This window comes from Triticum urartu, chromosome 2A (genome assembly GCF_056163025.1).
Source record: "Triticum urartu cultivar PI428250 chromosome 2A, HENAU_Tu73, whole genome shotgun sequence".
NCBI lineage: Eukaryota > Viridiplantae > Streptophyta > Magnoliopsida > Poales > Poaceae > Triticum > Triticum urartu.
Window position 1 is genome coordinate 45,047,315 of NC_141874.1, and position 13,291 is coordinate 45,060,605.

Below are 13,291 nucleotides of genomic sequence, written 5' to 3' on the forward strand. Positions count from 1 at the left end.
TTTAACCTCTCGACAATAGGGTCGGTTGGCATTTCCGATTCACATACATCCTACATAAATAAAATCTATGTCACGTTGGTCGGCATAATTTTCATAAACAATAAATGAACCAATAGTTATAAAGATAATATATATACCACATCCGAATCATAGACAGGACGAGGGCCGACGGGGGCGGATACCAAAACCATCGCACTATATAAGATGCAATAATAAAAGTAAGAAAATAATACAAGTATCTATGTAAACATACAAGTAAGAATATTTTTCCTTTCAGAAAGAAGATAAGAACAAGAGGCTCACCACGGTGGTGCCGACGATGAGCTCGGCGCGGGTGATCGACGGCGGTGAAGACGGGGACGGGGCGTGACGGACCGCTAAACCTAGACAAATATTATGGAAAATGGAGTTTAGAGGTCGAGCTTGGAGAGGAGAAAGCTTAAGTAGTGTGGCTCGGGAATTCCATCGAACACCTTGTGTGCATAGGAGGGGAGCTAGAGCACCACCAAGCCCTCTCCCCCTCGGCCAGAGAAAAACAGAGCACTGGGGTGCTCTGCTCGCGAGCGAGGGGTATATATAGGCACCTCATTGGTCCCGGTTGGTGACATGAGCCGGGACTAAAGGGGAGCCTTTGGTCCCGGTTCAAGCCACCAACCGGGACCAATGGTGGTGGGCCAAGAGCGAGGCCCATTGGTCCCGGTTCATCCCACCAACCGGGACCAAAAGGTCCAGATGAACCGGGACCAATGGCCCACGTGGCCCGGCCGACCCCCTGGGCTCACGAACCGGGACCAATGCCCACATTGGTCCCGGTTCTGAACTGAACCGGGACTAATGGGCTGACCCGGCCTGGACCAAAGCCCTGTTTTCTACTAGTGAATGCATGGCCCCAAAGTGATGCCTCGCATGCCATGTAGGATCGGATGTCAGAAAAAGTAGGTTCAGATAGGGAAGCGGGATCCTCTGCGGGAGGCAGGTGCTTGGAGAGAAAAAGTGTGGTCCGGTGCATAAAGTTGGAAAAGTTGAAGTGAAGGGTAGGGATGCATGTGTAGTAAGAGTCTATTTTATATTCTTTGATGATGGCCACTAGTATTAGATTGCATTGGGGAGAAAAAAATCAATATAGATGCCTGAACCTACTTTTTGTCATGGGGCATCTGTATCCATATGCTAGCATTGTACATGCCCTAATAACACAACTAAATGCCATCATGTGAAATGTTAAAAGTAAGATCATTGTTTTGTAAAGGTTTGTGTGAACTTGGGAAAACTTCTCTTGACATGTCACAAAATTTGCTTGGAGTAAGCAACTGCGCCGTCCGTGTTGTATGAACTCTCTTGTTCGTTCTCTCCAACCATCTTGAAACAGAATGGCACTTATGACATTTGTTCACATGCAGGAACTATAAGTGCCATGGCAGTACTATCGGTGATACTAATATTCTTGCACATGGAGTGAGAGAAAAGGAAGCTGAGAGATCGATTCAACAGGAACGGCGGGTCGTTCCTCAAGAGCGCCGGGATCGAGATATTTACCAAGTACATCATATTTAAACAGTAACTCCAAGCCACTAGAATGGCGGACGCGCGCCCCTCCCGCGCCGCGACCACGCCGCCGATGCCGGCTGCGCCTCCCTGCTCGGACCTGGGCTTCGCCTCCCGGTTCATGCCCCTTCCTCCGCCGCCTGTCGGTGGCCCTGCTGGCGCCCCTGGCCGTCTCGCGCTGCAGCTATGCTCGACAGCCCCAACCTCGTCAGATCCAATCTCGCCGGTAGGCCGGGATGGTTCGACCTCTTCCGTGGAGTTCGTCCCCGTCTCGCAGCCGGTCGCGACGTCGTCGTGCCAGGCAAGGCCAGGTCCGGGGCGTGTCGTTCCTGCTGCTGCGGTCTCGAGCATTCAAGATCTAGGTGGCGGCCATAACTGCGAGGATGCGCGGCAGCTGGCCTCCTCACCCCCAGCTCCTGCCGTGCCTTCAATGCCGGTGGCGAGGACGGGCGCGGGGCGCGATGCCGATGTGACCGACGGCTGGCAGCTCGTCGTGTCAACCAAAGGCCCGCGCCGCCCGACTTTGGCCACCCCTGCCCCTGCATTCAAGCTGGCGCCCATCCCTCGATGGCTCCTTGGCCGCTGCTGCCGATGCCTACACCGGGGTCACCGTGCTGAGCTGTGCAGGGATCCCATCCGCTGCTCCCGCTGCCTTCAAAATGGGCACAAGTCGCGTGGTTGCAGCAACAACTGGAAGCCATTAAGCTCCCTCGACGGCCCTGCTGTGCCTCCTCCTCCGCTCCCCCGCCCTGTATCGTCTACTGCTTGTCAAGAGGTGCCGCCTCGTCCTGGCCGGGGCTGGGAGATCCCTTGCCCGCCTCCCCTGCTGCAGCTTCATGCCGGCCCAGCCACGATGCCACGCCGTGGCGACCCCGAGGTGCCACGCCTTGGCGACCCTGCGCTCAGGCCGGAGGAGGACTTCATGGTTGTCCCGGCGACGCCAGAGATGCAGGCCGAGGCAGCCATCCTCTCCACCAACTGTGCCGTCGCATGGCTCGATGGGGCGCGGCAGGACATTCCCTGCCAGCAGGTGGCGGCTGAGCTCGCCACGGAGCTGGGCGCAAGACTGGCCGACGTCGAGGTGGTCAAGCACTACCCCGAGCAGTTCCTTGTTCGCTTCGTGTACCAACACCACTGCGCCGACGCCGTGTCCCGCGGCCACCTTCGGGGCACCGGCCACCGCATCTACGTGCGAGAGTGGAGGCTCGAGGCTCATGCAGACAACGAAGACCAGCTCCATCATGTTCGCCTCTGCTTGGAAGGTGTCCCTCTCCACGGCTGGAACAACTACATAGCCACCTTCCTCATCGGCCGCGGATGCTCGCTTGACTACATCGAGCAGCGGTCGCTTCGCAAGGAGGACACCAGAGACCTGGCGCTCTGGGCTTGGACGGCGAACCCCAACGCCATCCCCAAGGTTAAGTGGCTCACACTTCCGGCCCGCGGTCACCGCCGCCGTGGTCGGCGGGGCCTCCGCCATCGCGTCCTCATCCACCTCGACCTCCACGAGGACCACTCCAAGGCCGGCGACGATGACGACAACCCACTGCCACCAGGCGTGCATGAGTTCACCTGGTACAGGAAGGTGGTCGATGGCACCTTTGTTCCGCGAGAGCGCCGTCTAGCTCAGGGGTGCGCTGAGCGCCGTGCGGACAGACGTGAAGACGACGGCGACTGCGACAGAAGGCGCGGACGTGAAGGAGGTCGCCCTCGGGAAGGCTGGGGCGCCAGGGTCCGACGCTCGCTTTCCCGCAACCCGCGTGAGCGCCAGCGCGAGGGGGGCCAAGACCGCACCAGAGACAGGTCCGGTGGACGCCGCCATGACAGCACCAGCGTTGCTGTTGTGGCCACCCCTCTGGCGTGTGCGGCCATTCTACGGGGATCGGGCTCGGGCAGTGATGAGCCGGTCCGCGCCCTCGAGCTCTTGGGCACGCATGAGCCGGTGCTCATTGAGGCTCGTGGGCGTAGTCCATCGCGCCAGGCGTCGCCACGGGCCTCCAGGCGCCGCTCTCTGGAGGAGAGAACTCCACCAGCGTCACCCCCTCTTTCTCCAACAACAGTGCTGCCGAGCCCCATATCCAAGCGCGCCGAGGCCAGGTCCCCCCCTCTGACGCTGGTCGCTGCAAACCATGCCATGAGCGAGCTCTGCTCTCCCACAACGCTCGCTCGGCCTCTGGTGTCACCCTCGAGGCCCCCGGGGTTCCAATCGTCGCCCACACCGCCGCTCGCATGCGTCGGCCCCCTACGTCATACCCCTTCACCTGTGCGTGATGGTGCGGTTGGCGTCTCCACTGATGCCCTCGTGGAGCGACAGATGGGCGTCCTTGCCGCACCTGAGTCACCCCCTCCCAGGCCACCAGCGGCTCGCCGAAAGACCCTGGCCGGTGTCAAGATTTCTACCAGAGGTGGCCTCACCCTGCAGAAGGTCAAGCGGTCCGGCACCCCTGCTGTGGCCATGGCGGTTAAGGCTGCAGAGAAGCTCGTTTGCCGAACGATGGGAATCACCAAAAATGGAGAGGATGTGACTGAAGCCATTCTTGATGAGTTCACGACCAAGTTCAAGGAGCAGCTAGCCCCTGAAGTGATTCTGGCAATGAGAGAGTTCTTCCACCTCGACGACTCGGCCGTCAACGACATCGAAGATGCTCTAATTGATCATGGCGGCGCCGGGGCTCTGGAGTTGGCCCAAGATGGTGTTGCGGCTCAGGACAACCAAGGATCGCAGCCGTCAGCGGCCTGAACGCCATGCTAGTTCGTAAGGGCTGTTTTAGTTTCAAATGTTAAGCAAACTACCTTGTATGTGGTTGGATGGCGCTTGTGCCGTCCGTGTAGTGCGTGTGGGTTATGTCTTCAGTACGTGCTTATGCTTTTGGGTAGTTTCCCTCCAGTGCTTTCTTGCCTCTGGGAAGTGTCTTCATGGCCATGCTGTTTTGCTCTCTTTCGGCTTCTGTACTAAACAACGTGATGTTCGTTGTGCTCCATGACAATGCAACCCGTCAACACCCTCAGCTGGAATGTGCGGGGTTTAAATTGCCCGGATAGGAGGGCTACTGTGAGTGCAACAATTGCGACCTCATCGTGCCAAATTGTGTGTTTACAAGAGACAAAGCTTGATAATATAGATATGTTTGTCGTCTCCTCCCTGGGTGGTAACAGACTCAAAAAATTTGCGCAGCGCCCGGCGACGGGAACCAGGGGAGGGATTCTTCTGTTGTGGGATGACAGCATTCTCGAGATCACTAACATCACAATTTCGGCCTTCTACCTCTCTGGCAAGGTCCGAATCCGCGCAACCGGTGTGTACTTCAAGTTAACAACCGTCTACGGTCCCACTGACTCCGCGAGCAAAGATTCCTTCTTCGCTGAGCTTGCCACCCACAAGCCTTTGTCGGGCCTTGCCTGGCTCGCCGTTGGGGACTTCAACCAAATCTACCGGGCGTGTGACAAAAACAAAAGAAATGTAAATCGGAGTAGAATCAACCGATTCCGCGCAACCCTGCAATCGTGTGAACTCAAGGAAATTCACCTTCAGAACAGGCGCTTCACTTGGAGTAATGAGCGGGACAACCCAACTCTGTGCAAGCTAGACTCCTTTTTCTGTAACGCCGAGTGGGACACGACCTTCAACACACATGTGTTGCATGCCCTATCGTCTTCCCTCTCCGACCACTGCCCTCTTCTGCTTGCCGATGCCAAGGGGCCTAGGAGACCACGGTCCTTCAAATTCGAAAACTTTTGGGTATCTCTGCCCGGTTTCAACGAAGTGGTCCAAAAGGCGTGGGGCGAGCGCGTGAGCCACACAGAGCCGTTCCTCATTTTGCACAGTAAACTAAAAAAAACAGCGCTCCGTCTGTCTGAGTGGAGCAAGAAGCTATTCTCCAATGCCAGCATACAACTTCATGCAGCACTTCTCGTCATCCTCCGGTTAGATACCGCACAAGAGCAAAGATCTCTATCCCCGGAGGAGCGTGACCTTCGCTCTAGGCTCAAGCGCAGGGTGATTAGCTTGGCTGTGCTTGAACGGGCCAGAAAAAGTCAATGTGCTAGGATTACCAACTTGAGGGACGGGGATGCCAACACCAAGTTCTTCCATCGGCGTATTAATGCCCGCAGACGAAAAAATCACATTCACCGGATTAAACACGATAATGGCTGGGTGACCGAGCATAAGAAAAAGAGAAGATCATACATGACCACTTCTCTAAGGTTATGGGGAGGAGAGGTACGAGCAACAAAGATTTCAATTGGGAGGAGCTTGGCACCGAGCCTCATGATTTGCAAGACCTTGATGATAGCATCACAGAAGACGAGGTCTGGATTGCCATTAAAGAGATGCCTAGTGATAAGGCGCCTGGACCGGATGGCTTCACGGGGATGTTTTTCAAGAAATGTTGGGGAATCATCAAGCATACAGTCATGAGGGTTGTGCAGCGTTTCGACTCATTGCACACCTCCAATTTGCAATGGGTCAACTCCGCCAATGTTATCCTCCTACCAAAAAGGATGGTGCAGAAGGCATTCCTGACTACAGACCCATTAGCCTTATTCATGCCATCGCCAAAATCATTGCCAAAGTTCTCTCAATCAGGCTTGCTCCCCACATGGATGAACTTGTCTCCAACGCTCAAAGCGCCTTCATCAAGGGAAGAAGCATCCATGACAATTTCATGTACGTTCGGAATTTCGCCCGGCGCCTACACAAGAGGAGAACCTCTGCCCTCCTTCTCAAGCTTGACATAAAGAAGGCCTTTGATTCAGTCAAGTGGGGATACTTTCTTGAGCTCCTTCAACGGCTAGGGTTCCCGCCTAAATTTCGGGCATGGATTGCGGCACTTCTTTCCTCAGCTTCATCGAGAATCATGTTAAACGGGGTGCCCGGCCCTCCGATCAGGCACGGGAGTGGGTTCAGGCAGGGGGACCCCCTTTCCCCCCTCCTATTTGTCCTTGCGATTGACCCTTTGCATAAGATATTGGACCTCGCCACGTGGAAAGGGCTCCTCCATAAGCTTCGTGGCCGGGGAGCTGTGATGAGAACCTCCCTGTATGCGGATGATGCTGTGGTCTTTGTGGCACCCATCAAGAGGGACATTGACAATCTAGCTGCGATCTTACGAGGCTTTGGTGATGTGACGGGCCTCTGCACCAACTTCCAAAAAAGCTCGGTCGTGCCAATTCGTTGCAACCATCTCGACCTTGAGCGCATTCTTCGGAATATGCCGGTGATCCGTGCTTCCTTCCCGGTGAAATACCTAGGCTTACCTCTCTCGGTTTGGCAGCTAAAGATGGTGGATTTCCAATACCTGGTGGACAAGGCAGCCAGAAAATTAACCACTTGGGATGGCCAAAACATCACTGCTATCGGACGCACGACCCTCGTCAAGTCCGTCATCTCCTCCCAAGCAGTTTTCTCTATCACGCCTCTCATTGTACCGCAGGGCATTCTGGATACACTCAACAAGATTGAGAGGGCCTTCCTTTGGTCGGGTGCGGAGAAGACCACGGGAGCCAAATGCAAGGTCAACTGGAAAATGGTGTGCAGACCAAAAGATTATGGTGGCCTTGGGGTGCTCGATACCGACAAGTTTGCACGGGCGTTGCGACTTCGTTGGCTATGGTACGAATGGAAGGAGCCCCGCAGATTATGTGTTGGCTCTGACAACCCCTGCACTGAAGAGGACCTCCAGTTCTTCTATGCATCTACGACTATCACTGTCGGCGACGGCGCCAAACACCTTTTTGGGACTCCCCTTGGCTCCTGGGGCGCAAGCCCAAGGACATTGCACCTCTAATCTATGAGGCATCGAAGAGAAAGAATTGGAAGGTGCGTGAGGCTCTGAAGGGGAACGCTTGGATCCTCAAGATCAAGCATGACACTGCCATCTCCGTCAACCACATTTCGGAATTCTTTAACCTTTGGATGCTTGTGCAAGACTTCCACCTCGATGAGCAAGCCGCAGACAACATCATCTGGAAGCATGCGAACAATGGGATCTACACGGCGAGCACCGCCTACAAAGCGCAATTTTTAGGCCTAACTCTGTCCCCCATGGACCGCATGGTGTGGAAGGCTTGGGCACCTCCAAAGGTTCAATTCTTTACTTGGTTGGCTTTGCAAGATTGGATTTGGACTGCCGATCGTCTGGAGAAGCGAGGTTGGCCAAACGGTGGCCCTTGCCTGCTTTGCAAAAGAGAACAAGAAACGGGGATACACCTCTTTGTCAAGTGTCGTTACACGCTTAGGCTCTGGAGATCAATCATCCACAGGCTTGGGCTCACGCACATGGACACCTCCGGTTGGCAGTTAGAAGCAACCGTCACTGAGTGGTGGCAAAAAAGAACCGACGACCACAACCCTCACCGCCACGCAATGGCTTCCCTCACCATTCTTGTTTCTTCGACCATTTGAAATGAGAGAAACGCCCGAGTATTCCGCCAAAAAAGTGCACCACCACCGGTCCTCCTAACCAACATTTTAGAAGATGCTAAACTTTGGGTTACTGCTGGCGCAAGAAAGCTAGGGAACATCATATTGTACGAGTAATTGTCATGCCGCTTATTTGTGAGTGCGTTGTAAAATTCTAAACTCTACTCTTCCTTATTTAATTGAAGAGGCAAATCTTTTGCCTCCGTTTCAAAAAAAAACAAGTACAGCTGCATCATTGGCAAAGGTGCCTTCGGTAAGGTCTACAAGGGGACCACCGACACCGGCGTTGTTGTTGCTGCGAGGCTAGTCAGACTAGCCACAATGAAGAGTAACATACACGTGTCCTTAGACTATGTTACTACCTTCATAGTGGGTAGTAACTTAAGTGTGGTAACATGCAATGATTCATTTATTAGGTTATAGACTCATATTGCATTGGGACATGTGATGTTACAGTAACTAGCTAAGTTACTACAACTACCTGTCTCCTCATTAACTCATTGCCACATAAGCAAATTTGTTGAGTTGGACTCGATGTTACTGCTGAAGTTACTCCCAGTATGGTTAGTCTCACAATGGGGAGGAACTTAGGAGTAACATCACACACTCCAATACAACTTTGCTTATGTGGCACATATTTAATGAAGAGAGAGGTGCTTGTGGTAACTAGCTAAGTTACCGAAGCATCACACACTCCAAGAAACAATGAGTCTATAACCTAATAAATACATCGTTGCATGACACTACATAGATGTTCCTACCCACTATGGAGGTAGTAACATAGTCTAGGAAAGTGTGTAAGTTACTAGCTTATATTCTTGCCCATTGTGACCAGCCTGAAGCGGTCCATCATCGTCAACGAGTACCGGCAGAAGGATTTCGCGAATGAGATCACGGTCCAATCCAAGATCAGCCACCCAAACCTGGTCCGGCTGGTGGGTTGCTGCCTGGAGACGGAGGTGCCCATGTTGGTCTACGAGTTCGTCCAAAGAGGGAGCCTTCGGGACGTGCTTCACGGAAACAACGACCCTCTCCCACTGAAAACATGCCTCGACATCGCCATCAGCTCTGCCGAGGGGCTCCATTACATGCACTCGCAGAGCCAGATGATCCTCCACGGCGACGTCAAGTCCGGCAACATCCTCCTCGGTGACCGCTTCATGCCCAAGGTATCGGACTTTGGGACGTCTAGGCTCATGTCCATCGACAAGGACCACACCAACTGGGTGGTCGGGGACAGCAGCTACATCGACCCCGTGTACATGAAGACCGGGCTGCTCACCGCAAAGAGTGACGTGTACAGCTTCGGTATCATGCTACTGGAGCTTGTTACCCGAAAGAAGGCTAGGTACGGGGAGAATCGTAGCCTTCTGATAGACTACATCAAAGCTTCCAAGGATGGCACAGCAAGGCAGATGTTTGATGAGGATATTTCAGCCAATGTGGAGGAGAACATGGAGTGCCTCGAGGAGGTTGGCAAGATTGCAGTGCAGTGTCTTGACGAAGACGTGTATAACAGGCCTACCATGGGAGAAGTCAAGGAGAAACTTGAGAAGTGTAAGAGCCAGTGGTTGAAAAGCCAGGGGAAGGCGAATGAGGTAAGTGCATAGTTTTTCCTTCCCTGACGGTCGATCTGTACTTAATTAGCTAGTAAGGTCATGTGTAATCCCGAGTTGAGCTTTGTATCGGGCAGTTAAGTAGCCAATTTCTTCGTTCATGTAGTCTGCTGCAGTTATAACTTGCATATGCTTTCTCCAGAGTGTGATGTACATGTGCTTGCTATGCAATTGCAATAATTTATTGTGTGACTAAGGCTCCAGTTGTAACAATTTCTTTGTGACTAAGCACCCTTGAGTCCCTGACAAATGCAGAAGCTAACACTACTAGAAAATGAGCTTCCTAATCTCCCAGCCGACAAGGCAAAAGTGATTTGCACTCTTCATTACATCAACAGAAAACTATCATGAAATAAAAATTGCCATGGTGAAACAGATGGGAGTGTACAAACATTCAAAATCAAAACATTTGGGTCTGAAACTAGAGGTGGGAAGGGAACACTAAGCTGGATGAATGCAGGAAATGGAGAACCTCTGTACCTGTGCCGTCCAGCTGCTTCATCTGCATCACAACAAGGACAATAAACCACTGCATCAGGTTCATACAATTGCATACAAGAATTAACCTGTTAGAGTCAGTAGCAAGTTAAAGTTCGGCCTATTTTTCGACCCCTAGTCAAATTTGTAGTTCGGAGTGGTAAGTCTACTTGTTTTTGGTTAGATTGGTGGGTAGGGGACTCCACTCTAGCGGTGGCCTACCCGACCCTGTTTTCTTATTGCACTGATCCCGAGATCTCTATCTTCGAGCTCTCGGTTCAGGGCTGGGTTCTTGACTTCCGACGGCCTCTTTCTCCTGTGGAGTTGGATGACTGGCAACGTCTTACTGCCTGCTTTCCCTTGCTCTTGGAGGAAGATGACTCGGTTAGCTGGCCTCACTCTGCTTCTGGGCGCTTCTCAGTGAAGTCAGCCTACTCCAAACTTATCTCGGGTGCCCGTACTACTAAATACAAAGACATTTGGCCTGCCTGTATTCCTCCTAAGATAAAAAATTTTCTCTGGCAAGCTTTTCGTCGTAAACTTCCTGCGGCTGATCAAATCAAGAAGAGGAACGGGCCAGGTTCTGACAGATGCGCTCTTTGTGGAGCTATTGAAAACACCGAGCATATATTTTTTCATTGCTCTTTGGCTAAATTTTTCTGGAGCTGCATTAGACTTTGGCTTCATGTTAATTGAAATCCCTCCTCATTTGAGGACTTGCGGCGTTATGTTAACACTTTAGCAGGGCGATCTAAAAGGGTGTTCTCGGTAGGCTGGGCAGCGATCTGTTGAGCGCTTTGGACTACGAGAAACAAGTTCACTATTGAATACACTTTCCCGGCTAACCCTGTCAGTTGTTTATTTAAAGCCAATATCTTTTTGCAGCAGTGGAGATCATTGACTAAGGGAGGGGACCTAGAGGCCTTCGACGACATGCTATCTATGATGAGATCTACGGCGTCTTCCCTGCTGCGGCTTTCTAGAAGGATGGCTTAGTTTCGGCTATTTTGGGAATCTCCGCTGGCCTGCGTGCCTTATTTGGCTGGTTGCCATGTACCTGTACTCTTTAACTATGCTGTGGTCGGAATGTGTTGTTTGGTTGATCTCGTTGTGACTTTGCCTGGTGGCTTTATTTATAAAGTTAGGTATATGCCTTTTCTTAAAAAAAAAAAAGTCATTAGCAAGTTGGGGCGTCTACCTGTATCTGCAGGTTCTCTGACAACCAGCCTCTATGCACCGAAACATTTTCCCGGTTTCCCTTTCCTCGCTCCAGCTTCTAAAATTTCCTTCCTTGGCAAATTCGCGACAGCCCACAGGCCACAGATAAGGAACAAGTACACATGATTGGCGGACCACACAGCCGCGGTCACACAATGCGCCGAGCACCTTGTGGGCGTGGGTGGACATGCGGACGCCCACCCGCCTGCCTGCATCGCTACCGGAGCAAACTGTCACGGTTCCGGGAAGGCAGCTAACTGGCGAAGGTTCACAAGGACGACAACATTGAGCCGGGAAAGCTGTGATGTGGCCAGACAGCGGTAGCCGGCGGCGGTCAGGGATGCCGGGGTTTTCTTTTCTCAGGCACGTCTGGCACGACGGTGCGTGATGAGAAGTCTTTTGTTTTTGACGGTCGCGATGAGAAGTCTCGCTAGACGACGGGCCACCGATGGCTTTGTGCAAAAGTGGGTCTCGTATATTGCCTGGGCCACCCATTTGGCGAATATGGCGAGCCGGGAGCACAATAAACATTTTGACTGGGCCGCCCATTTCAAATTTGTGAACATTTATTAAATAAAGAACATTTTTTAGTTTTGAACTTTTTTTGGAAATTTGACAACAACTTTTGAATTTCGAATAATCGTTGAAAGTTTGAACATTTTTTTAACTTTCGAACATTTTCCAAAAACATGAACAATTTTGAAAACATGGTCAAGTCTTTTTAATTTTCGAACATGTTTCAAATTTTCCGATAAAATTGAAATTCTGAACAATTTTTAAAATTTTTATTTATTTTTTAAGAAATAGTGAAGTTTTTATAAAATGCAAAGAAATTTGAAAAAAAGGAGGACAAAAGTTTGAAATTCCTAGCATTTTATGGAAAGTGAACATTTTTTAAATCCTAAGCAAGTTTTGAATTTTTCTTATGAATTTATGTAAAGAAATAAATAGACAGAAGCAGAAGAAACATAGAAGAAAAGCCGAAAAAACGAAAAAACATAATAAAACCTGAAAACCAGTAAATAGAACGACAAAAAAAAATAAAACCGGTTCAGGATCCTTTAAGGTACTCAAAACCGGTAGAAAAACATCATAAGCTTGCTTAAAATTGCCGGCCCACATAGATCGATCGCCTTGCAGTCTCCTGCCGGCAACGAAGTCTCGTCTCCGCATCTAACTCGGAGCGGAGGGAATCGAGGATGGCCTGATGCTCCGCCTGCAGAGCCGCGTCCCTGGCGTCCCCCACATCCTCCTCCTCAACCTCCTCCAACTCCTTCCCCGGATCCACTGCATCCGGAGGTAGCCCCGCAGCGATCCGGGCTTCGTGCCTTGCCCGGATCTGCTCAAGGAGCTGCAGCCGGCGCTCCAGCGATAGAAATGGGTAGCCCCTTATCCGGCTGCATGGGGAAATGGCTACTAGTGGTGGCGGACGGAGAGTGGAAAGTGGCAGCGGCGGCGAACAGGTTGAGGAAAATGTGGAGGGGTAGGGTTTCGATGTTGGCGATCGACTTAAATAGCCGGGCTAGGCACTACGTGGCCCGCCGGAGAGGCGCCACGCGGCGACATTATTCCGAGGAGGAGACGACACTACTGGGAAAAGCCAAATGACCTAGACCCGTCGCTGCACCCGAAGATGTAGGTGCACCCGTGGAGGAAGCAGCGTATTCCGAATGGGCTTTGCAGAGAGGATCGGAGCACGCGACGCTGCAGACGTTGCTTCGCAGGATTCGCACTGCGTCCAGATGACGCCATTGCCGGTGTCCAGAGTTAGTGTCACGGGCTGCGAACACGCCTAGCGCCTGGCCGATGCTCAAGTGGATTAGGTACTGGAAGTTTATATTTGTGTTGGCGCGTCCCACCGGCGCAATCGCCGGGTGGGCGGTGGTGCCATAATATGGGAAAGATTGGCAGCGCGGGCCCTAAGGCTCTGAAGGTCTGGTTTGAGAAATGTGACCACATCACATATATCGAGGTCCTATGTCGTACTCCAGTGTGTAAGTTTCACCAGATT

The 13,291-nt window shown here is 52.1% G+C and overlaps 1 protein-coding gene across 1 annotated transcript; it reads left to right on the top strand.

The window, feature by feature from the left end:
- The first annotated feature begins 1,576 nt into the window (after nucleotides 1–1,576).
- On the top strand, nucleotides 1,577–4,285 carry LOC125519347 (uncharacterized). The gene has a single exon (XM_087540748.1). It carries the CDS (start codon nucleotides 1,577–1,579, stop codon nucleotides 4,283–4,285), a length of 2,709 nt encoding a protein of 902 aa, XP_087396874.1.
- Nucleotides 4,286–13,291: the final 9,006 nt, after the last annotated feature.

Excerpts from the sequence above, each read along its gene's own strand:
- LOC125519347 (XM_087540748.1), top strand. The coding sequence starts at position 1,577 with ATGGCGGACGCGCGCCCCTCCCGCGCCGCGACCACGCCGCCGATGCCG.